The sequence below is a fragment of the Ostrinia furnacalis genome, unplaced genomic scaffold, assembly GCF_004193835.3.
Source record: "Ostrinia furnacalis isolate ACB-3 unplaced genomic scaffold, ASM419383v2 OfSCF1850, whole genome shotgun sequence".
In the NCBI taxonomy this organism is placed as follows: Eukaryota; Metazoa; Arthropoda; class Insecta; order Lepidoptera; family Crambidae; genus Ostrinia; species Ostrinia furnacalis.
In genome coordinates, this window is record NW_021132089.1 from 225,078 (window position 1) to 250,327 (window position 25,250).

At 41.9% G+C, this 25,250-nt stretch overlaps 3 protein-coding genes across 9 annotated transcripts in view; 1 reads left to right on the plus strand and 2 right to left on the minus strand.

The window, feature by feature from the left end:
- Nucleotides 1-9,590, plus strand: part of LOC114353877 (probable phospholipid-transporting ATPase VA) — a 93,711-nt gene extending 84,121 nt beyond the window's left edge. The window contains exons 13-16 of the mRNA XM_028306017.1: nucleotides 374-636; nucleotides 3,683-3,870; nucleotides 5,374-5,508; nucleotides 7,470-9,590. Of these exons, the coding sequence (XP_028161818.1) occupies nucleotides 374-636; nucleotides 3,683-3,870; nucleotides 5,374-5,508; nucleotides 7,470-7,527 (644 nt within the window). The 3' untranslated portion in view covers nucleotides 7,528-9,590. The remainder of the gene's footprint in view (nucleotides 1-373; nucleotides 637-3,682; nucleotides 3,871-5,373; nucleotides 5,509-7,469) is intronic.
- Nucleotides 9,591-10,653: 1,063 nt separating this feature from the next.
- Nucleotides 10,654-17,428, minus strand: LOC114353876 (cytosolic 5'-nucleotidase 3-like). Of its 6 annotated transcripts, none has more exons than XM_028306011.1 (6): nucleotides 17,218-17,428; nucleotides 16,259-16,464; nucleotides 15,403-15,562; nucleotides 15,152-15,214; nucleotides 12,429-12,558; nucleotides 10,654-11,091 (listed from the first exon to the last, which is right to left on the minus strand). In XM_028306011.1, exons 2-6 carry the CDS (start codon nucleotides 16,290-16,292, stop codon nucleotides 10,756-10,758), a joined length of 723 nt encoding a protein of 240 aa, XP_028161812.1. In that variant the 5' UTR covers nucleotides 16,293-16,464; nucleotides 17,218-17,428; the 3' UTR covers nucleotides 10,654-10,755. The 6 variants fall into 6 exon arrangements, with proteins under 6 accessions (XP_028161812.1, XP_028161814.1, XP_028161813.1 ...); XM_028306013.1 differs by lacking the exon at nucleotides 16,259-16,464 and having other exon boundaries at nucleotides 17,218-17,284; nucleotides 17,325-17,426; XM_028306012.1 differs by lacking the exon at nucleotides 16,259-16,464 and having other exon boundaries at nucleotides 17,218-17,426.
- A 648-nt stretch (nucleotides 17,429-18,076) lies between these two features.
- Nucleotides 18,077-25,032, minus strand: LOC114353892 (7-methylguanosine phosphate-specific 5'-nucleotidase-like). 2 transcript variants are annotated; one of them, XM_028306038.1, is made up of 6 exons: nucleotides 24,891-25,032; nucleotides 24,558-24,759; nucleotides 23,245-23,404; nucleotides 22,106-22,168; nucleotides 20,598-20,727; nucleotides 18,077-18,848 (listed from the first exon to the last, which is right to left on the minus strand). In XM_028306038.1, exons 2-6 carry the CDS (start codon nucleotides 24,754-24,756, stop codon nucleotides 18,510-18,512), a joined length of 891 nt encoding a protein of 296 aa, XP_028161839.1. In that variant the 5' UTR covers nucleotides 24,757-24,759; nucleotides 24,891-25,032; the 3' UTR covers nucleotides 18,077-18,509. The 2 variants fall into 2 exon arrangements, with proteins under 2 accessions (XP_028161839.1, XP_028161838.1); XM_028306037.1 differs by having other exon boundaries at nucleotides 24,855-25,032.
- Between the last annotated feature and the right edge of the window lie 218 nt (nucleotides 25,033-25,250).

The following is a 25,250-nucleotide window of genomic DNA, read 5'->3' on the forward strand; positions in this document are numbered from 1 at the left end:
GAGTTTTTTCAGGGGGACAATCGCGATTAGAGTTTTGGGCCCCTCCTGTGGCATTTGCCAGTCCTGCCACCCAGTAGCGGCGTAAGGGGGGGGCGGTGGTGGCGGTCCGCCCCGGGTGCCAAGCATCAGGGGGTGACAAAAGTCGCGAAGATTAGTACTCACTGGCACATCTGCATGGCAAATCTGCGGTCTATGTCATGATACCGGGACCAGGGGGTGCCTTAGGACGGGGGGGGGGGATGATCGCCCCAGGTGCCACCCCATGCTACGCCGCCACTGCTGCTGCCACCCTACAGTTACGCCACTGGTGTTCTCATTATTTTGAATTTTATCGCTTCGTACTTATTTATAAACAATATAATTATGTGTACAGGTGCATACGATCGCGTGGCGCCGGGCGCTTTACTAACGGAGCGGCCGGGCCTGTACAGCGCGGCGCGGCGCGGGCTGGCGTACCGCGCGCACTCGTACTGGCTCGTCCTGGCCGAGTCCGTCTACATCAGCGTGTGCATCTACTTCACCGCCGCCGCCGCCTACTGGGACACCGACGTGGGGCTCTGGTCCTTCGGCACCGTCTGCATGACGGCCTGCCTCGTCGTCATGCTGCTGTACGTGGCCATCGAGACGCGCAGCTGGGTATGTCTTCTTATTCGTCACGCTCTTAAAGCCTGGTCCGTGAGCACGCAGAATCCCGTCCAATGACCCCAAGCTACCCATCCTTATCGCTCGCGCGTAATTATATTGCTGTCGTGACTGTGCGACGGGCGCCCGCAGTGAGTGTGCGAGCGCGACAGCAACATAATTACGTGCGAGCGACAAGGATGGGCAGCTTGGGGTCATTGGACGGAATTCTACGTGCTCACGGACCAGGCTTTAGCAGAGCGTCGTGGTCACGTTGAGGCGTTGTTCGCATCGGTTGTAGAGGCGGATACAACTCTCCGCACGATCTCCCGCCATCTTTCTCTGTTGGCAAACTGTCTGGTGCAGTCACATACGCCGTCTCCGTCTCCCACTGCCAATTTCACTTGGTCGGTCCAGTGCATTGGTGACCTGCCAAGCGATCGGGTTCCTTCGATTTTTCCTTGGACGACCAGTCGTTCTATGGAGTTGTAATCCCGCCTTGAGACATGTACGAAGTATTGCAGTATGCGCGACTGTACTACGGTTGATAAACGCTGAATGACACCGAGCTCCTGGAGTATGGACAAATTGGTACGGAACTCTGTCCATGATATCCTGCTGCATGATGCTGGGTAAGTGGCCACTCAGATAGCCACGGGGGCGCTCAGCCACTGGGACACCGACGTGGGCTCCGGTCCTTCGGCACCGTCTGCATGACGGCCTGTAGCCTTATTCACGTAACAAAACTTCAATGACAACAAATCGCTGAGTTGCGATCCTATCGAGTAATCGTTCTATCGAAATGACCCTTGTGAATACGGATTTAGAACTGTTTTTCAATGGGACGACGTAACAAAACTTCAATGACAACAAATCGCTGAGTTGCGATCCTATCGAGTAATCGTTCGATCGAAATGAACCTTGTGAATACGGATTTAGAACTGTTTTTAATGGGACGACTTCTGAACGTCAACGAGATCTTGACTGTCTTGACTGGGACGCCGACTTCGGCCTCTGAGGGCTTAGAGCGCTTTCACATTAGGGCGTTAGAAGCGCGACAGCAGCGTTTTTATAATGTGAAGGCATGTATCCGCTGTCACATAGTATGAAATTTTCGGCAGCGCGTCTGTCACGCGTTTGTCGTATTAAAATCGGTGAAGGTATAAATAAAATTAATTGAGGTGAAAATAAATTAAACTATTGTTTCCATGCAGCGTTTCTTTAAGGCATTAGTAAGTGACCGCGGACTGGCTGAAATCCGCGAGTGTGGCTTCGCTTCCGTCTTCAAGCGTACCAAGCAAACAATAGATGCAAATGTGATTTTGTACTGACGATCCATTTAACAAAGGGCAACATTGTAAATAAATGATCTTTTTGCTATAAAGATTAAGGTGTTGTGCCCGTAAGCAACGTAACTTGCGCGACAAATTCGCCAAGAAAGTAATGTAGATGACGTTACGTACTAAGATTTTAAATGTGCATAAAAATGACGTAGCGGAGCTAGCGAAGGCATTAATACATTTTATATTTTTGACATACCTACATAATATCATTGAATATTTATTAATATTTTAATTTTATATATTCCTGTTTGATTTGACGTTTATGCACAGTTATAATATTATTAAAATTCACGATATTCAATGTTGTAAAATGACGGTACCGGGCTGTCGAAAAGTCCGTAATATCAAAGACATTTTGTTTACATAGTTGCCCTGTGGATAAATGGATAGATTCTAAAGCCTGGTCCGTGAGCACGTAGAATTTTGTCCAATGACCCCGACTGTGCGACGGGCGCCCGCAGTGTGTGTGCGAGCGCGACAGCAACATAATTACGCGCGAGCGATAAGGATGGGTAGCTTGGGGTCTTTGGACAAAATTCTACGTGCTCACGAACCAGGCTTTACACGCATAACAACCGAATTTCAAAATTTCCGATAGCTATTAGTGATGCTATGCTCTCAAGGCCTAAGTGTGCAACACAATCTTATCGGTGCATGATAAAATTATTATTTTATAGATTTAAGTGATTACTTCCGCGAATCCCCTTGTTTTGTTTATTATCAATAAATGTAATAGCATTAAGTATCATTAAGCTATCAGTTTTGCTGTTCGGTTCGTTTTGAACAAAGAAGTAGGCATTCACGGTGTGATTAAAACTTTTTCACTTACAGGTTTTGCACAATAGGTTTAACACGTGTGGGTTGGCTTCAAACTTTTTACAACTATGTAATTACATTACAAAATCTATCGAATCTTCTGTAAATATTTGCAAAAAATTACTCAATACGCAACATTTTTAGTAGCCAACACAAGGTTCTATAATAAGTACATGAGTAGTCCAGTTGACGAGAATTTCAATCGCTTGTATGAATATGTCGTATTTGCTAGAGGGGCTGCCTAGAGGGCGGGAAATTGCATTTTTATTGTATGTTGATTGATGATTTTAAATGTGCAAGTGTGTAAATCCGCCACTAAGTAAGAATAGTAGTCAAATACCAAATACAAACGATTGAAATTCAGCACACAAAGCACTAGTCATTTAGGCACCCCGCAGACTATGACATTTTGTCGGCCGATTTAAATCGCTGTAAGTAGCAAGTTCGTTTTTCATGTGAAGCGTATTTCTGCACGCGGAATGGAAAAACATGTATGAACGGGCACGCGTGCCGAAATTCGCATCACAGGAAAAGGACATTGAACGTTTGGAATTACGGACATTACACTGATTTCTCATACAAATGGGAAGACGACCAAACTATCGGCCGACGAAAAGGTCTATTCCACATTGATCAGATCACCCAGGTGATCAAAGAGGTCTCCAAGCGATAATTTTGGTGTCCTTTGATCACCCATGGATGAAATCACCTAGGAGATCAACGTGGACTTCTTATCTATGGATGATCAAAGGACACAAAAGTGTCGCTCGGAGTTTATTTGATCACCTTGGTGACCAAATCCAGGTGATCAAAGTCGAATAGACCGACGAAAAGTCTTCAGTCTGCGGGAACGTCATGTATCGATCGTGGCGTTCAAACGTTTAATTCCGTGGATATTCCAGACGGTGATTCACGTGCTCGCTCTGAGCGGATCGCTGCTGTCGTTCTTCGTGTTGACGCTGATCTACGAGTCGGCGTGCGTGGTGTGCTTCGGGCTGCCGAGCACGCACCGCGTCATGCAGCACGCGATCGCCGACCCCATCTATTGGCTCGTCGTCGTGCTCAGCACAGTCATGGCGCTCGCGCCGAGGTAATTTACCTACACCCATGCTCTTTGAATGCAGTTCCAAAAAGGGCTTATTCCACTATTCCCCGTTGCCAATCCCCGTCAACGGGGATTAGTGAACTTTTTTTTCACTATTCCCCGTTATATTAAGATTTTATTTTTAACATTTTAAGCTCCAATTGGCGTTAACGGGAAATAGAGAACAATAAGTTCACTAATCCCCGTTGACGGGGATTGTCAATGGGGAATAGTGGAATAAGCCCAAAAAAGAAAGGATTGTTTTCTTTGAGTAAAATTTTTTATCTACATTTTTAAGAGTACTTTCCCTCCAGGTGGCATTACAAAATTCCACCCTGTATAGCGGGAACGGGGTTTGGGACTGCATGGCGCAGCTTGAAACGTCCATCATTTATAAGTTGTACTTTTTCACATATAAGATTCCATTTCAACTAAAATAGAAAGACACTGGTCTTAACGCAACATTTATGACCGAGTTACATTAAGTACTCACGGCTTGACGTTTCGGCTGCTATGCTGCAGCTGTGGTCACAAGCAGACTCGTCCGTTCGGACGGGCTCGAAAAGTTTCAACTACCCTCATATTGTCATTTGTTACACTACCACTAGTGATGTTACCCCGACACATCGGCTGCAGCATAACAGCCGAAACGTCAAGCCGTGAGTACATAATGTAACTCAGCCATAAATGTCGCGTTAAGAAACGTGTGTTTTGCTCGTTTTCACCATCAATGCCTAATTTTTAAGTGACTCCTTTGAAAACAAAATTCCTGTTAAGTGTTACCATAGGGTAGGTGTCACTTAAAAATTAGGGATTGATGGTGAAAACCCCTAATTTTTAAGTGACCCCTTTAAAAACAAAATTCCTGTTATGTGTTACCATAGGGTCACTTAAAAATTAGGGATTGATGGTGAAAATCCCTGATTTTTAAGTGACCCATTTGAAAACAAAATTCCTGTTGTGTGTTACCATAGGGGTCACTTAAGAATTAGGGATTGATGTTTAAAGAATAGACTACTTTAGACCTTATCACGTTGAGTTAAGAATAAACGAAAGATGTACTGTACAGTCGCGGAATGAAAAGGTTCGTCACCTTAGTGTCGGTTTTCGCTTGCACTAGGTACTGTAAGAGTCAAACCTGCCAACATAACAGTGCAAGAAACAGTGCTGCTAACATTTAAATAAATATGACGTTTGCTAACGAATAAGGTTTTGCTTGATTATTTTTCTATCCCATCAGTGCAATGCAATGATGACATTGACCAATTGACATTTTTTTTTTTTATTTAATACAAATAATAATGGCAGGTTGAACCAACAAGAAGGTTTTAATTGTAACATAGTTTCAAAAGGTAATATGTGCTCGCGATTCGTTGAAGGAATCAATTTTAAAACTGACGAACCTTTACATTCCGTGACTGTACGTATACTCATCACAAGACTAGATTGTTTTGTACTTTTTCCCACCCTGTACGAGCATAAGTTTGAAAGGCAATGTGACGCACGCAGGCTGGCGTGGCACGCGGCGCGCAACTCGGTGCGGCCGGGCACGCTGGGCCGCGCGGTGCTGGCGCGGCGCCGGCGCTCGCGCCTGCCCTACGCTGCGCACTACCGCTCCGCCAACGCGCACGCGCACGTCTACAGGTGACGTATACATTTATATACTCAACATGAAATAAACCGCACCTTCCGCGACGCGAACTTTAAAGATTTTCTTTTGACACAATCATGCATGGTGCCTCAACAATATTGGTGTTATTTGAAATAATAATAAATAAACTTAAAGAAAAACACATTAAATTTTTTTATAAACAATTAACAGGTACCATAAATGTGACTTGAAAAAAAACCTCACTTGGGGCTCACCTATGGGACCAAGTAGACCAATTTTTGTGGTTATAAAACCAAATACTGATCTTACGTGTCCTTTTTAACAGATGGATAGCAATTAATCCCAATTTAACAGTTTTAAAGCCATAAAATTTGACTCAAGCGTAACTACCTATTTTTTGAAGAAGTGACTCTGGATCCTTCTAAAAACACATTTTTGGGGTAAAAACCTTTCCTTTAATGAAATGAAGCTTAGAACTAGGCTTTCAAATGGAACCAATGTTGGTGGGAAGTGGGGATGCATACGTTTGAGAAGTGCTTGTTGCGGGAGGTGCGATTTATTTGATGCCGAGTGTAGATATTAAAGTATAGTTCCAAAATACTGAACTGTCTTATGCATGACATTGACAGAGGGGCGCCACCGTCAATACCGGATCGCTGGTTCCGATTGTTCCGATTTTTGCCATGTTGGAAACCATATAGTTGAACGATGGTAGCGCCCCCCTGTCATTGAGTTTAGTGGGACAGTTCAACGTGGGTCATCTATACGTCCAACTAGCAGCGATACGAAAGGTCGATTCGACTGTCGAGTTGACAATCTATTCTGTCTCTTCCCATCTTGTGTATTTGTCGTAATGTCTCGTTCTCCCGCCAAAAATGTCAAAGTCAGACGGGTTCGTCAACATTCGGACATAAATTTTAGAATACATAGTTGTTGCAATTCACGAAGGCGAATCTGTTACTTGTTTTTATTATTCCAATATATTTAAGTCTCAAAAAAAAGGGGTAGGCCTGTTTCCATACACTGGGCACATTGTGATGCAGAAATGTTATTATTATTCTCGTTATTTAATTAAAATCTACGTAAATCTAAATATTTATGGTTTGCCATATATTTTTTAAAACTATATTTACTTTTCCTTATGACCATGACATTGGGTTTGTTTACATTTGGTATCGCTTCTCGTTGGCCGTACTTTAGCAAAAGAAACTCAAAAGTGGGAACTTTAATCCCCTCCTCCCACTCCGGCGCCCCCCTAGACGCTGGGACTTTTAGTATGTTTACAATGAAGCAATTTCTGAAAAAATTGCTTAGGTGCTCCTTATGGTACATGTCCAATATAGACTGCAAACCGCAAACTGCAAGCCACCACGGTTTCTTTGACTTTTTGTTTTTCACTGCGGTCAACCACAGACTAGCCGCAGTGTCGCCTGCGGTTGCAGCAGTTCGTCCTTAAGCATGACTAAAGCCCGGTCTGTTAGCACGTAGAATTTTGTCCAATGACCCCAAGCAACCCATCCTTATCGCTCGCGCGTAAATTATATTACTGTCGCGTCTGTGCGACTGGTACCCGCAGTGAGTGTGCGAGCGCGACAGCAACATAATTACGCGCGAGCGATAAGGATGGATAGCTTGGGGTCATTAGACAAAATTCTACGTACTGTGTCACGAATTCGCTCGTATTTAGTACGACTACGAGTGCACTGCCGCCGACGCATTCCAAAGGCTGCTGCTTCGGTATCGCTGAGCATTAATTTTGGCCGAACCTTAAGATAACGATGCCATTTCAACCGTAGCGTTAAAAGTGTAAGGTACATTATTTAACCATTCGTTGCATCAGGGAAAGCCTATGTTTAGCGGTGCATGGACGTCCTGCACCTGAAACGTTGATGATGATGATGACGAGTTAACTGGGACAAAAATATCCGTTCCTGAGCTCAAAAACATTTTTGATCGCGATCATAGTCACCGAACGTGGAACATTTTTCCCCAGATCGACTGACGAGGATGGTCTCCAAAAAACGCAGGCGGAGGTGGCCGCGATCACGTGACCTCCGCCACGCGCGCCGCCACATACCCTAGGCTGTGATCTGTCATACAACTTGTATCGTAGAGTAGTGATGTATTGCGCTTCACGCGGGACCAAGCCGGGGCTCGCCTCGGCCTCACCCCATGTTGCGGGGCCGTTGAACTCATATAAAACGATCGAATGTTATTGAATAACTTAACGAATGTTATGTGACTTCGCAACGAGCGTTCTTCAAATGTTTCAGGAAGACATCCTTCTTTATATGGGATCGATGGCTATCACTATACAGTATAATAATTTTATCCTAACGCTTTGTACTTATACCCCAAAAGACTATATTGGACGAATTCACCGCTCCTCACACGTTCACTTTTGTACGCGTATTGCCGTTTACCTTTTGTATCTTAACGTTAACTGGTTAGAATCTAGTCTTCATCGTAACTGTAAGTAAAATGGCGCCCATCACTTGAATTGTTCTTTGATCTGCCAATTTTATTTAATATTACTAGTTATTTTTAATCAGTATTTACGATTTTGATCAGCTTCGAATAGAACTTGGTATTTATGTAGAAATTAAGTATGAGTGATGTTTTTGATCGATTTAAATTTATTGTAAAAGTTTTTCACATTGAGATTAGACTTCCGGATGCTTGAAAAGTAAACGATTGTCGCCTGATAATTCGCTATTATTAAAGTTATATAAAACAATATACAAACAACGCAGACTCGTTAACATTGCCTTGATGACCAATTATAGTTAATCAATGCCTCAACTTGAAAAGTAGTAAATAGAGCCGGTGTTGAGTGATGATACTTATGCAATCTTTCAAAGTGTTCATTCTTGATCGTTGGATATATACTTGTGTATTATTGCTGTTCTAAAGGAATGGGATAGATAACAACCAATGTGTATTTTTCTAGTAGTTTGTGTCGAGCGACTCCCAAGCGCTCTGGTCGCACGAAATGCACCCGTTGCGTTATTTCACATACTTCATGTTAATTAATCATGTTAATACATAATAAAAAGAATCTTTTCGGTACTATACAAAGTCTCTGTATAGCATAGAATGTTAAAATGGTATTCCTCCTAGCAGTACGTAACATAACTTTTAGCGTTATCGAGCGAGGCTATAGCGGCGCGTGCTGTCAATGCCGCATGTTGTTATCAGACTTATACATTCCATTGTTGGTGTTATTTAATTAAGCCTATCGCCGATTGTTAGCCGATACGTCACGCAAGTGCCTTGTTCCCAGCGATAGGTGCATTTCCTGCAGATTTACAATCCTGTCGAGTGATTAGATGATTCCTAAAAGATATGACTATTTTATATTGTTTCTAGCCGTTTGTATATAGAGACGAATATATATTTCTATATGAATGAAGATTGTTATATGTACAGTAGGATATTTTTATATAAAAAATCTTTGTGTAAATAACATGTATGTTCTAAGACTGTTGTTCATTTTAGAGCTTTTAATTTGTTTAGTTAAATTAAACTAATAGGTTATTGTGTTAAAAACATGTATTTTCCAGTCATTTCGTAGAGTACGCCGCGCTGGTAGTTCTGATATTTTTTATGTCAGGATAGATGAGTTTCTTGCCATATTGTGAAATCGGAACTTAGTGATTAACAAATTTTAGTACAAGTTTTATTAAGCTAAATAATTATGTATTGTCAGCTTTTCTATTATATCGTAGTTACTTTGATCTGTATAATTTTTTTGGAAATAAACATTATCATGGTATTGATGGGCAAAAGCCAAGAAAGATCGTAACAACTAGTCTTATCAACGAAATTGGGTATTATAGTACCAGTACTTATTAGATTGATTGTTGACGATTAGTCTTCTGTTATACTTCCGCGCCCGAGGGCCCTTGTGTGGTAGTTAAGTCATTATTAATATTGTTGTGGCTTATCACGCTCGCTTCTTCCATCGTTGTCTTTGTATTTTAGTCTTCTTACATTTACATACTTTATGCATTTATGTTTGTGATATTAACAAAAATCTTGTTCCAGACTAAGTAGTGACTATTGACAACCAGATCAATGACTAGAAAATACATTTATACATAATTGTGTTGTTTTATAATAATAACAAAATATTTAATTTCATTACAAATTTTGTTTTATTTACAAATTCCTTGTATACAAGCAAATATAATCAAACTAACTGCCAAATAGAAAATTTAAAATGTATGTGTTTAATCTGGTATTCTATACAATACCTAGGCAATGCATAGAATGCCTAAAACTCGGGTAATGTATGAAATATTATTTTTTATACTTTGCCTAGGTTACCAGATGCGCAGCCGGCAATGTGTGTAAAAGACGATAGCACGGAAAGGAAAGACGTGAGGCCAGGCAGTAATCCAGAATACTAACTACTTACTATAATTATTAAATTCGATAAAGTTAACTGCTTCTTTGGTCTTTGATTAATTTCGTTGCGGGTCCAATGACAGTTTAACTTTCTCCCGGGACAAACTTGACCTTCATTGGTTGGGTTTTTGTGGCGGTCAAGCTGTAGATCCTGGCTACACAGGAGTTGCAGTGGTGGGAACGAGAGGTGGGAATAGTCCCGGTCTAGTGATAAGACGACTTGACTCAGACTCTGAGGACCCGCGTTCGATTACTAGTGGCAGCAAAAATTTACGCTTAAAAATAAAAAAAGCGTTTTGCATTCATTCAATAAATTTAATTGTTATTATGATTATTTATTTTTTTCTAAAATGTCACTTAATCTATTTCCTAATAATAAAAATTGTCCAAATAAATCCAACCATCGCCCCTGCATTCTCAATTCTTCTTCTCTAATTCTATTTCTATCTCGCTCTAGTTCCCGTTGTAACGTCCGCCATTCTCTGTCGCTTTTGAGAATTTCTTGTAACGCCAGTTCCGATCCCTTTGGCATTCTCCGTTGAGTAAGAGGTGAACGGCGGGGACCAAGACGAGGGCGATATATGCGCCGCAGACGAGGCGAGGGAGGCACGAGGGTGGGGCTCGGCTCTTGGCTCGGCTCGCGGCGCCGCTCACGACTCGGCTCGCGGCGCCACTCACTACTCGGCTCGCGGCGCCCCTCACTACTCGGCTCGCGGCGCCCCTCACTACTCGGCTCGCGGCGCCCCTCACTACTCGGCTCGCGGCGCCCCTCACTACTCGGCTCGCGGCGCCCCTCACTACTCGGCTCGCGGCGCCCCTCACTACTCGGCTCGCGGCGAACGATGTCACGAGTGCGCTAGGCAGATGAGCTAAATGAGCTGAAGTATGGCGTTGGGCAGGCGCATACTGGGCTCGTTGACGAGCACGACATCGAACTGGCTCAGGTACTTGGGCAAGCTGTCGCGCACGTTGTGGCCCAGGAAGCCGAGCTTGACGACGGCGGCGCAGTGCTCCATGCCTTCGACCATGCGCGCGTCGCCGATGCTGTCGCCCATGAGCAGCACGTTGCGGCGCTCCTTCACCATCTCGTAGTACTCCGTGTTCTTGATCGTCGTCTCGTTCTTGTTCATCGTGTGGATCACCTCGTCGCCCTTTATGCCCACTATTTTGTCATTGTCATCGAGATCCAGGAAGTTGGATACCACCTGTCGAGGTCGATTGGGCGTTAGCGCGTTTGTGTGAATATTTTTTAAACAGAATCTTCGGAAGAGGGTTAGATATGCAAAAAAAAATGACGAAGTCGTTCTTAGGTCTTGGGAAAATATTTAAAAAAGACAAGAAAATTCATTAAAAAAGGAGGTCACTTAAGCCGATTTGTGTGATAACGTGTGTGTTTGGCTAAGGCTAACCTTCTGCCGAACACTGTATATTGGACCATTTTAGGTAAATAGAAATAGTGATTTGTACCTACACTACTAGGATAATTCCGCGCTAGGATTTATTATGTGGGTAGTGTGGGTGTATATATACTCCCTACCTAACGCTACTTTAGTGGTGATGGTAAAATCTTTTAGATATTCGGGTTCTGATCAGCGCGGCTACCTACTCCCTGTAGTCCGTACTTCATACATACATATACACATACACGGTAAAGACTTTGTGACTTTATATGAAAAAAAATACAAAAGAATTTTAGTGCTTACTTAGTTAGTACGCATAGTGTACTTCCAGCATTGGACATATTCCAAGCGTTTGACCGTGTGTGGCATGAAGGATTGTTGTTCAAATTGAAAAATGAGCTAACTACCAGATCACCTTTACGGAATACTAAAATAATTTCTCCAGCAGCACCTTTTCATAGTACCTACAACAAGGGGAAGTAAATACAGTCTGATCTCTGACCTATAAAAGCATGATTTTCGCAGGGCACCGTACTGGGTCCCATAATCTACTTGCTTTTCACTGCGGATCTGATGACATCTGAATCCTTAATTACTGGAACCTTTGCTGAAGATACCGCTATACTAGACACAGCGATTCAAAATTAGCCTCGCAAATACTCCAAAAAGGACTGGCTCATTAGTTCCCAAACTTATTTAACGCGCCGTCTTTCGACCATACAAAAAATTCCGCATTAACACTGTGGCCGATAGTAGCTACATATTATTTAATGAATTCCAACTATAGTATAATCCCATTTATACATTGAAATCATACAAAGGATTTAAAACTAAGCACTCCTACCAATAATAACCATGCCCCCTGGGGTCCGTACCCAACTAATTATTGCACCGTGATCTGCGCCTGCCCACCGTGAAACAGGAAATTGTACGCCATACCATAGCCTATAAAGAACACATCAAATGACACCCAAATACTCTGGCCCGGCCACTTATGGCAAACCACAACAAAGCGCGACGTCTAAAGGAGACCGATTGTAGTAAATAAGGGGAAAAAAGGGTTACCTACTTTCAGGGTAGTTACGTGAATGACGCTGAGATTTTGTGTCACTGACGGTAGAGTAGAGACCTACGTACTTTACCTTAACGTTAGGGAGCTGGAAACCAGCGGCCGTGAGCGCGGCCTGCACCGAGTCGCCCAGCCCCGCCGAGAACACCAGCACCGGCACCTGCTGCCGCTGGCTCCACGCCACCAGCTCATGCACGCCGTCCCTGCCCATAAATAGCACACTTATCAACGTGGAAAGGAATCTTCACCATATCAACTCGAACCGCTTAGTAAGTATTCTTTGTATGAAACTCCTTACTTGTAACGCACACTAATCGGAATCGTAACGTTATCGACTCGCCTCGGGTCAAGCTCACGAGCTGCTATACGGCTTTGTCGTCCCTCCTCGCTTACACCTCGTCGTCCGCAACCGGGAGCTTTAACGGCTCTTCGTTCATTCAAACTGACCAGCGGTCGGCGAGTCGTAAGTGCGATGTTGTCTAGCCGTACTTAGCCACCGTAGCCGAATCGATGCTGATCCACACACTATTACGTACGTTCTGTTCTGTATCATCACTCATTCCAAGTCCATGGAGATGTATGGAGGTGCGCGTAGCGACGTGATGAATGAAGGCATTAAAGAAAAAATATCTTATCTTTTGAATAATATGATATGCATTTGCATACGGTAATTTACCTTTCAAAATACTTAATATTACTTATTTACCTTCATGTTTTATACATTATTAATATTATTATTTATTGATAACAAACAGAAAAAAAATACACGTGGTTGTAGCAGTTGTAGTGACCTGTGTTTTTAATATCTGCATTAAGGTAGCCTTTCAAACTAAGCGTCACAGACGCTTTAGCTTTGGTCTTGTGCCACCAACGCCGCGTCACTAGAGATGGGTTTCCACCCGGGTAAAAACCCACATGAGGGTAAAAACCCAATAAAAACCCGTTTCATTCCACCCGTGGGTGTTTACACCGGGTGAAAACAAATAATTTTATAATTATTTCAATTGGTATCTTTTCTTTATTTTTATTGAATTTTTCTCATTTAAGTTTATTGATTAATAAGTAATAAGTCAAATTTAACACTAATATGCATTTATATCGTGGCCAAATCGTAAAATTGATCACGTTATGATGTTGTGACCAATTATTTTATAAAATGGTGTTATTTCAAGAATCGTTGAACCGATTTAAAAGAAATTTAGTAGNCCCAATGTTTGCAAAATAGTTATTAGCGTGATTTAAAGATTCAGTAGGGCTGGGTTTGCTGTTAGTTAAGGCATTGGCATGGTTGTAAGATTTGTTAAGATGACATATGTCTTTAATCGACTTCCAAAGTAGTTTGTGATTGCCCACATTAGCCGCGAGCATTTGGCTTTCATAGTTGGTTTTCAGTTTGTATAGAATTTTGTTCAGGTAGTTTCTGTATCTTTTATATGTAATTTGAGCTATTGTATTTAGTGGGTTAAGACGAGCTTGCAGGTGAAGTCGATCTCTCTGTCTTTGACATTTAATTAGTCCCGGCGTAATCCAAGGTTTAAGGATGTGTCTAGAACGGCTAGTTTTTACTTCTTTGGTATTGTTTTGGATTGCCATGTCAATAATCTGGCTAAATTCTGTGACAGCATCGTCGACAGAGTCAGTGTTCATAATGGTGGACCAGTCTACTAGAGATAGCTCTTTTGCAGTTCCATCAAAGTCTACTTTGATATTGGGTCGCTTCGGTATGGTCTTGCTCTTGCCTATATCCGTGCCTAGGAGACATATACAGTGATCCGTTAAATCTGCCGAGCAGACTATACCAAGAGCACCTGTCGGATTTTTGATGTAAAAATGATCGAGGCATGCTTTTTCTCTTGTAGGTATCGTTATTGCTGGCAATAACTGATGTTCAGTTAACAAAGTAGGAACACAATAATTTGTGATCATGGCAAGGACATGGAGGGGGGGATGCCAAAGATGCCAAACTCTCTCTTTGATGACATTACGGTATAACGTTACAAATAACAACACCAACTACAAAGTACTTCTGCTTGAAAACTTGAAATCGACCGCCCTTCCGCCACTGTAACGCATTGTAACGTTTTTCAAGACCTCCTCTCCCCCCAGATTGCATTACGTAACACTAGAACGCCCCCTTAGCAACAAATACCACTTCTCACTTTAAAAAAACGCTATTTTTGTTTTCACCCACCAGAATGGGTGATAATGGGTAAAAACCGGGTTTTTACCCAAATCACCCAGTTTAAACCCAATCGGGTGAAATGGGTTTTTACCCACTACCCATCTCTACGCGTCACTAACTCGCTTCGAAAGGCTACCTTTAAGACCAAAGCTAAAGACGCTGCGTCTGTGACGCTTACTTAGTTCGAAAGGCTACCTTTAGGGAGAACACGCCGCCAACGGTTCATGCAAGGCTCTTTCGACACCTCCACTCGGGCAATCACGGGCAATGACGGAACGCCGCGGAGGTTTTAGTGGGTATACTAAAAGTACCCCATCCTTTTCAGAGCGCCGGGTCCCCCGGCAGTGGTGAGGGTGACGGTGCGCAAAGCATTTCCTCCGCGACAAAAAAAGGCTCTTTTCTGCCTTACCACAAGACTTATTTGAAGATATAAAAAATAATCTAACTTTACAGCCAAAGCATTTTCCCTATCTATTCCTATGCATTTTGGCTCTGAAAAAAAAAACCTTTTTCTGTTCCGAGGTTGTGATAGCATTCACCAAAGTACTTACTAAAGTTTAGGTATGTTTAGATCAATCAAACTAAAGTGTGATTTAAGTCTAGGTTCTACTTGCCTATAGCATTCTATCATCCTCTGCCCAACGCCCAACAGTTCCTGCCTGGGAAAAGTGACACCTCTGCAACAATTTATACAATATTTTGTAGCAATAATCCTCTCAACAAACTGTTTGAAACTTGCTTAAATTATTTAGCAAGAACAGTAGACATTAGAAAAGTAGAGCAAAATTGGTTTATAAAAGTTAGATGGAAAATAAACTACTTATTCACAAATGTCCATTTCCATTGGAAATGTTTAAATTTTTACCTAAGCAGTGCATTAGCTGCCTTATACCATTCTATCATGTGTTTAGTCTTTTCTTCCTCATTCATAAGTGAGTCACGCTCAATAGGCCTGTAGAATTCGGCAAGCTTTTTATCCTCATCTCTGTACTTCTGAGGTATTGAAGGACACTCCCAGAACATTGCTGTAATCACAATATTGATTTAAAAAAAACCACGCAAAATCGCGCGATCTTGGAAATAACTATCTTGGAAAGTAATTGGTGAATAATTCCGAATGGAGTGAGCTGAAATAACCGCTAGTGTAATGTACCTACCTACTTACCTGTGTGATCTACACTTTCAAATAAATGCATAGTACCTAGGGTAAACCGACAGTCATTGGACGCTGCCAGTCATTGGACAAAATAACTCTTGAATTTTCTTAAAATTAATATTCCTTCAAATACAATTAATATTTCTTAAAAAAAACGCCCTTTTATCTCCATCAGTCGGAATCTCTCAGTTGTCGAAATAGAAATGCTATTTTTAATTCAGTAAATAACTGTCCAATAACTTTCTTAAGCGTCCAATGACTGGCAGTTTACCCTATTCTGTTGGCTTAGGTTTACCGCTGGCGATATGACGTCACTCGAAGGGAAGCGTCTATAATGATAACAAACTATATTTAAAATATTTTTTATTTATTGTTATTGATAAAAATTGTGTATTTGCGTAAAATATGACATTAATTGCGTTTAATCGCGGTTTGGGGAGGGGACGCGCATTGCACGGACCGGCAAACTTATCGCGAACGGGTACTTAGTAGGTAGGTAATATTTAACGTGATTATGTATTAGAATAGAATTCCTCAGCAAGTAAGATAATGAACATCTACTTACAATAAGTAGTAAGAACAGGCGATCCGTTTTCCATTAAAGGTTTTGTCAATGTGTACCTAATCAAAATCAGTTACTATTTGCAAATTTTTATGTCCATCTTGAATAATCTTGTTAATTTTTCCCAACAATTCTTGTTCATTCCTAATGTGCACATTTTCATTGTTAAATGCAGGTATATCCCTGATGCTAGACAGCAACTTCATTTTCTACAACGACAGAAAAAATAACATTTTTATCTAATATTCTCAAGCGATAAGCGAACAAATAGTTTTGGTACGATATAAAGAAAGAAGAAAACAGTCCCACTAGGTATCAATGATGTAGCAAAGAGGTGGAGAAATTCGGTCACTACGGTCTCTGCTGCCATCAAAGTGCTGAACATCTCGCTTGACACTCAATGAAGCCAACGGAGAGCACAAAGTTGCTTCCACGTGAGAAACACGTGCATTGATTCGTGATGATGGCAAAGATAGATGCGGGCAATGCAGGACCGTTCATTGTGAAAAACCTTGGAGCAGGCAAGGAGCAGGCCTTTGTCCAGCAGTGGACGTCATTCGGCTGAAACGAACGAACGAACGATGGCAAAGATGATGATGAACTTTGGAAGAAAATTTTCTAAACCACCATTATCGTCGGAACACATTTGCGCCTTTTGGTGTCGAGACGTTGGAAACAGAATGCAAAATACTTTTTCGCACCAAATAGTGTAATTAGATTAATCAAAATCAAAAAATAATTCCTGGCTCTTTCCTTGAGCAGATGCTAACTTAAGGTTCGGCCAAACCAACGCGATCAGCCGGCGTGCAGCGATGGCGACCAGACCTAAATGCATTGATCGCCATCGCTGCACGTCGGTTGATCGCGGTGTGATCGTGTTGGTTTGGCCGAACCCTTAGGCATAGCCAAAGAATTTTATTAAAATAATAATGTTATTAAAGAAAACAACAAAAGTTCCTTACCAATTTTCTCGTTTTTCGCACTTCCTAACAATTGACTGCTTATAGGTATTTGTTTAAGTTAAAATTCCTAAGGTATTATGTGAAATTTTCAAAATAGCACTGATAACCCGCGTCCGCCCTTAAGCTAACAACAAAGAACACTGACAGACGAATTTGCTGTGACTCATAAATGAATTATTGATTATATTATGTACTTAAATTACAATAAGATAAAAATGATTAGTGCAAGTGTGAAACAAATATTTGATAATAATGACAACTTTAAATTCTTGGCGGGAAATAAGGCGGAAAAGTGATGCGACAACGTCTCGGTGTTATGGTCATGTTCAGAGCCCCGATTACGGTAACTTATAACGTCAACAATCCAGACACGCTTCTCGATTCTGCGATACGATTGGTCGTTCAACAGCGTACGTCAGCTGTTTTGACCAATCGTATTGCAGAATCAGAAACGCGTCTGGATTGTAGACGTTAAAAGTTACCGTAATCGGGGTGCTGTTCTTTTTTCTGTAGCTTTCTTTGCACGGAGCTGCGGAGGTTGCACGGCATGTGCGTGTTTGAATGGATAAGTCGATAAAGGAACGACAAAGTTTGAAATAAATGCATATTTTTCCAGGTAAAATTTGCCGTTAGACAAATACCACTATTTTCATGCGGTATTGATGAGCCCAGGCGCCTGTCTAGCTAGACACAGAAAACATAAGTTTTATTATCGTCTTGTATTCATCACCATCTCAGCCACAGGACGTCCACTGAACATAGGCCTCCCCAATGATTTCCATATCGCGCGGTTGGAATCGTCTTGTATTAAATAAATAAAAATAATTACTAATGGTCATTTATTTTTGTTTACTGTGCCTTATGACAATATCACTTAACAAGGCAAACATAAAAGTGGAGAAAATCAACGTATTATAAAACCACACATAAACTTTGTAATAACTCATTTTAGTATACATTTTAAAAATAACAAAATAAATCATCAGATGGCCTAGTGTGAGTTTACATCAAACGCGCTCAAAAAAATGACATTAAATGTAGGCGACAGAGGCGCCCCTAGCGGGAAACGTTCAAAAACTAAAATTTTCATACATTTTTAAGCGCGTTTGATATATTAAACTCACACTCAACCCGTAAGTACGTCCTACGGATGTATAAAACGTAATTTTGCTTCGCAAACAAAAGAATACTATCGTTGGTATTATGACAAAAAAATCGTAACACGTCGGGAGTGAGAGTCCGAGGGGAGATTGCGCTAACTAAAACTAAGAATTGGCTAGGCAGTGCATGCGTCAGGCGAGCAGCTGGAGTATGGCGTTGGGCAGGCGCACGCTGGGCTCGTTGACGAGCACGACGTCGAACTGGCTCTGGTACTTGGGCAAGCTGTCGCGCACGTTGTGGCCCAGGAAGCCGAGCTTGACGACGGCGGCGCAGTGCTCCATGCCTTCGGCCATGCGCGCGTCGCCGATGCTGTCGCCCATGAGCAGCACGTTGCGGCGCTCCTTCACCATCTCGTAGTACTCCGTGTTCTTGATCGCCGTCTCGTTTTTGTTCAATGTGTGGATCACATCGTCGCCCTTTATGCCCACTATTTTGTCGTTGTCGCCGATCGCAAGGAAGTTGGACACCACCTGCAAGGGGCCGATTGGGCGATTAGCGAGTGTGCGAGTGATGCGTCAGGGAAACTAAGTCTGATTTGATGAGTAAACTAGTTTCCTAAAAAAATTTTAGTCCGTCAATTACATTATCAAAAAATATTGGACACGTATATTTTTATTTGTCACTCAAACAAGTAATTACGAATATATGATGTGTTGAAGTTCCGCGTGACGTCACAAAGTTACGCACGCTTTGACGTAATGGGCCTTTCTTCTGAACTTTGGCGCGCTTTATCTCTAAATTTTAATTAGTTTGAAAAAGTAAAAAATATGTGTCGAGTATATAGTCAAGTCATATTACGTACACACGGCCACAGTGTTAACTATCCATTTCCGTTTTTGCTCTCGCTCTCATCAAATGGTGATTCTTTGCGATAGAACGAGATGACATGACCGGCAATGGGCAGTTAACACTGTTGCCGATAGTACTCGCTAGCGCGTGGGTTTGGTCAGTGGTTACCTTTTATAGCATAATGATTAGCCTAGAGTTTAAACTGTCAAATTATTTAATAAGTTATTCAATAAAGATTTATTTATTTATTATTTATCAGGAGGGCTCTGGCCCCTAACATACCATGTCATGGGGGAGGGGTGCGATTAATATCATAGCTCATGAGTTAGTACTACCAGGCCTGTTCATCTCCGCGAGTTTACATCGAAAACAAAACACGCACGATGGCCCACCTACAGGATACTATTCGACAAGGCCTCACATACGAGCGAACATTGACTCACGCATCCTTGTGTATGGTGGAAGAAAATAAAGAAAATGGTGTACTAAATACTGTGCAGTATTTAACTGCCTAAATAAAAATAAAAACACAGAATGTACTTTTTTAAGTTGCCTCAAGACACTGAGAGGTAAATAAGTAGTTAATATTATTCATGATAATTCATGCTAAAATCATGTATTTCCTCCGCCATTTTCCGCAGTTTGGCACCTCACGTCACATCATTTTACCGAAGTCAGCCCTATAGCTTCGGCGCAGTGCCGATCACTGACGTTTGTCAACAAAATGGTGCTTGACTCTTGAGACAGGCTAAATTACACCATATTATAATGACATTATGCATATATTTTTTTAAATACCTTCGCGAAGTAAAACTTCTGTACGTAGTACTTATTATTATTCTGTGGTACTACTATCAACTATCTTCCTCAAATCGGTAGCCCAACACCAGACCATTCTGGAGGGGCGGTGCGCTGCTCTAGTGACATCTCGCTCGCTCATTCTTTATTGCTCTCTTCGGCTAGGTATATCAACCAGTAGCGGGGAAGGAGGGGGGCGGTGGGGGCGGTCCGCCCCGGGTGCCAAGCATCAGAGGGTGACAACAGTCGCGCAGATTAGTACTCACTGGCGCATCTGCATGATAAGGACGGTCCTGATACGGGGGAGGGGCGGTGGCGCGATTGGTATCATAAATAGATCATTCGTACTAACATCTTTCATCTTCGAATCAGTAACAAAATACTTGGGGGGTACCAGACCATTCTGGGGTGCTTTTTATGGACTTATAAAGGGGGAGTCGGAAAGGAACCGCCCCGGGTACCAAACCATGCTACGCCGCCACTGATATTAACGTATGTCTACGTCCTTTAAGCCTTGGGCAGACCAAACGCGGGGCAGTAGCAGCGCAGTTTGAATGCGGGCCCGCGCAAGTTGTAATACAAGAAACTCTTTAAAGTATTTGGTCTGTGGAAGCCTTAAAAGTCTAGCTCACCTTGACGTGCGGGAGCAGGAAGCCGGCGGCCGTGAGCGCGGCCTGCACCGAGTCGCCCAGCCCCGCCGAGAACACCAGCACCGGCACCTGCTGCCGCTGGCTCCACGACACCAGCTCGTGCACGCCGTCCCTAACGCAAACAATGCGATCAGCTCACTTTTCGCGCCTTTTTTTTTTCTTTTTTTTTTCCGGACGGACTATGCTGATAGCCGTGAGCGGCTTTTTCAGCTTCACCGGACAATAGGTGAGCGCAGATGGCTCTCAACCTACTTTTCGCGCCTTTTTGTCATCGTGTCAAGTCTAGCTAGATATTAGCACGTCACTACCTTGTTTAATATACCACGCAATTTTGTATACCCATTATAAGATACACTATACAAGAATGCATGGTAAATTCAGTGAACTGCTCCTGAATCGAATGTACCTACTACTGCTATTTCTATTTATATAGATTAACCGGCAGACAGTGGTTACTGAGTTTGTTGCGGCGCTTCTTCTCAGCACTTGCCAAATGTTGGTCTCGAAGCGCTGGTAGGGTAAAAAGATTATGAGACATGTAGAGGCTCCTTAAGAGCAAAATGACGTTTGTAAGAACTATTTATTAGTCTAAACGAATAAAGAAATTTTGACTTTGACTTTGACGTGACTGTGGCCTCGGTGCCTAAAGACGAGTCTTCAATCAGTGTGTCATCATTTCAGCCATAGGACGTCCACTGCTGAACATAGGCCTCCCCCAATGACTTCCACATCGCACGGTTGGTAGCGGCCTGCATCCAGCGCCTTCCTGCTACCTTTATCAGGTCGTCGGTCCCCCTTGTGGGTGGACGTCCCACGCTGCGTTTTCCGGTACGCTGATGATGATATTACGGCTCGGAAACGTGACCTCTCAATAGTCTCAATATAGGTCTTTATAAGCTCAAAATTGCATGGAGGGTTGGTGTTTCTTTACGAGATCGAATCATAATCTCATTTATAATGCGAACAGCTAGGGACTGGAATTCGTTGCCTGCTGCTGTCTTTCCCGAAGACTACAATCCGGGCCTTTTCAAGGCGAGAGTGAATGAGGACTTACAGGGCAGATATGTACCATCCTAGACTGCATCCCACTTAACATCAGGTGCGATTGTGGTCAAGTACCTGCCTTGTTATGCATAAAAAAAGAGAAATGAGGATTTATCCATAAACGTACTAAAGTCGCTGATAAAGCCCAACAGATTAGCAAGCTAAAGTGGCAATGGATAGGGCATATAGTACGAAGAACTGACGGCTGATGGGGCAGCAAGGTTCTGGAGTGGAGGCCACGTACCGGAAAGCGCAGCGTAGGACATCCACCCATAAGGTGGACCGACCACCTCATAAAGGTAGCGGGAAGGCGCTGGATGGCTGCCACCAACCGGCCATTGTGGAAATCATTGAAAGAGGCCTGTGTTCAGCAATAGACGTCCTATGGCTGAAATTATGATGATGATGAATATTTTTCCCCAGAAAAGACATTTTATTCTACTTACCTAAAACTATCTATCATCTTGTGTCCAATAGCCATCAACTCTTGCCTTGGAAAAGTGACACCTCTGCAACAATTTAAAATTAGATTGTAATAAACATTTGCACTGTTTGCACAACAAACTGTCTGCAATAAAAATGTTTCGTAATTATTAGCCCAGGCGCAGACCACCGATTTTTTGTCGGCCGATAGTTTAGTCGGGCAGTTAATCAGTATGGGCATGGATGGAAGTGTGCACATTTTTTTTTAATTTGTGTTGAGCGGCTATTCTAGTTCAATAAAGTCCTAGTATCACTGCGACCGTTATCGATCTATTGTGATCGCCGCTGTTTTCCTTACAGTTCGCCTCCGAGTCCTGCATCCATTAGGAAGTGCAGTATCTTTTGGGGGGCGATATGTTTTACATCTTGTGGGCTTAGGATGTGTTTGCCCAGGTGTAAGCTCCGCTTGCGCATCAGAGGTCCGCAGTCCGTGAGAATGTCAAGTGTGCACATTACACGGATTGATTATTCATACAAATTAAAATCGGGCCCAACTATGGGCCGACTAAAAATCGGTGGTCTGCGCCTAGGCTTATACTACAATACAGTAGTAAAGTAGACAAGATACGTTGATTTGATAATTATTTAATGACAAAAGTTGATTTCGTAATTAGAAGCTGACTTTTGCCTTGAAAAATGAGATGGTAATGAATATATTTACGAAAGATAATAGTTTCATTACTTAATATGAAGTAAAGTATGAAATTGCCATTTAGTATGGTATTTCACACAAACATTTTTGTGTTTTCTCAGGAATCACAAATTTTTAGTTTATGAAATTTTGTGCCTAGATTAAGACAACATTAACTATAGGATACATAAAAAAAATTGAAAAATATTCATATTTTTTACGGGAATTGGACAACTACGACGTTTAAAAAAATATGGATGTAGCTATTGTATTAATATAGGGAATTTAAATATACTAATGAATACCGAGAAAAAAATCGGCAATTTCATACTTCACCCCCTATTATTTCAATTAAATAATAAATAAATAAATCATTTATTTGCTCAGAAACATGGTAACAAAATGGTCGATAGAAAATGTCAAAACCAACATGTTTTGTCCAGGGTAGGCTTAAGGCAAAAATGAGCTTACTTGAGTTGTGCGTGAGCTGCATTATACCAATCGACCATATGTTTAGTCTTTTCCTCCAGGGACATGTGTGGGTCTCGCTCGATGGGCTTGTATATGTCAGCGAGCCTGTTGTCCTCATCTTTGTACTCTTGAGGTATTGAAGGGCACTCCCTGAACATTCCTGGAATCATTTCACATAGCACATAGTAGCATGTATTATTTAATATATTTTTTTTAAAATATTACTGATTGAACACTAATCCCCTTATTACAAAAAGTAAGGTTTAAATTGATATTTATTATGGAAATGTCATTTTAAACCGGAATTCGTCCCAGGATTAACTTTTATGTAATAAGGAGGTATGAATCAAAATCAAAATCAAAATTTTCTTTATTTGTTTAGACTAATTAAATTAGTTCTTGCAAATCGTCAAATGCTCTTAAGGAGCCTATACATGTCTCATTCTTTTTTTGCTCTACCAGCGCTTCGAGACAAACATTTGGCAAGTGCTGAGAAGAAGCGCCGCAACAAACTCAGTCACCACTGTCTGCCGGTTTATGGGTCCTACCTTAACTCAGTTAGTGCCTGAGCCGGGCTCAGTGAGCCCTATGTAGTTTATAGTGTCATTTATTAAGAAAAAAACATTTTAAATTCAACATGCTTCTAACTTGTTATTAGTATGGGGGCAGTGGCGGCGTAGCATGGGTTGGCACCCGGGGCGATCACAGTCACAAGTCCTAAGGCACCCCCTGGTACCCCCAGGGGGGTTACCTACCGATGCAAAGATTGAAAGACAATCGCACTCTCCCCCCGTATTATGATATAAACCGTAGACTTGCCATGCAGATGTGCGCCAGTGAGTACTAATCTGCGCGACTTGTGTCACCCCCTGATGCTTGGCACCCGGGGCGGACCGCCCCCACCGCCCCCCCCTTACGCCGCTACTGTATGGGGGGATATATTTAATTAGGCCATGTGACTAATTTCTTATTTATCAGTTAATTCAGTACAGTTAACATAGAATAAAGCAAATAAACTCTTCCCAATCTTATCTTACACATTAACATTTTATTTGTCTTACCCCAACATTTTACCCCAACATTAGACTAATCTATTCAATTTACATCTGGGAAGTCATCTCCCATCAAAATTGAAGATAAAAAAAAAGAAGTCCATTCAAATAGCAATGATATTCGGGTAAGAAAATGTAGATACAATAAACAAAAGTACTTGTGGTGGAGACTTAGGTTTATTAAATTGGAAATTGGGAAGAGCCCCATAAAATCACCTGAAAAAATGCATAATTTTTAGGTAGGTAAATAATACTACTCACCAAAACTAGTGAGAACAGGCGATCCGTTTTCCAAGGAATGTTTTGTCAATGTATGATCAAAATCGGTAACTATTTGCAAATTTCCATGTCCATCTTTGATAATCGTGTTAAGTTTTTCCAACAATTCTTGTTCATTCCTTACGTGCACATTCTCATTGTTAAATTCAGGTATATCCCTGATGCTGGATAGCAACTTCATTTTCTACAACAAACAGAAGGAAAATCCATTACTCTTGAACGTACAAATAAATAAAAATACGAACAAATGAAAAACTATAGAAAACGACAGTTTATTACCATCAACACAATTTTTTTATTCTGCACACTACTAACCGATCAGCCCAACAAATAATTAATAATTTTCTGCTTTATAAATATTAATTAATTTATAAAACTTGCAAGAATATAACAATCGAAAATATTAATAGCGTTGATAACCCGTGTGCGCCCTTGATCCGACAGAAGAGAACTGACAGCTGACAGTGACAACTGGTGACAACAATCACACACACACAGGCCACACAGCACTCCTCTAATCACAGATATATAGTTCCAAAATACTGGACTGTCCTGTCGATGACATTGACAGCGGGGCGCCACCGTCAATACCGAATCGCTGGTTCCGATTTTTGCCATGTTGGAAGAAACCATATAGTTGAACGATGGTAGCGCCCCCCTGTCATTGAGTTTGGC

Excerpts from the sequence above, each read along its gene's own strand:
- LOC114353892 (XM_028306037.1), bottom strand. Across the intron at positions 22,169-23,244 it reads GCAGCTCACGCACAACTCAA|AGGTGTCACTTTTCCAAGGC; the intron begins GTAAGCTCATTT and ends AAATTGTTGCAG. Across the intron at positions 20,728-22,105 it reads AAGATGATAGATAGTTTTAG|GGACGGCGTGCACGAGCTGG; the intron begins GTAAGTAGAATA and ends TGTTTGCGTTAG.
- LOC114353876 (XM_028306011.1), bottom strand. The coding sequence starts at position 16,292 with ATGGAAAACGGATCGCCTGTTCTTACTACTTATT. Across the intron at positions 12,559-15,151 it reads AGGATGATAGAATGCTATAG|GGACGGCGTGCATGAGCTGG; the intron begins GCAAGTAGAACC and ends ATTTATGGGCAG. Across the intron at positions 11,092-12,428 it reads TCCAGCTCCCTAACGTTAAG|GTGGTATCCAACTTCCTGGA; the intron begins GTAAAGTACGTA and ends CGACCTCGACAG.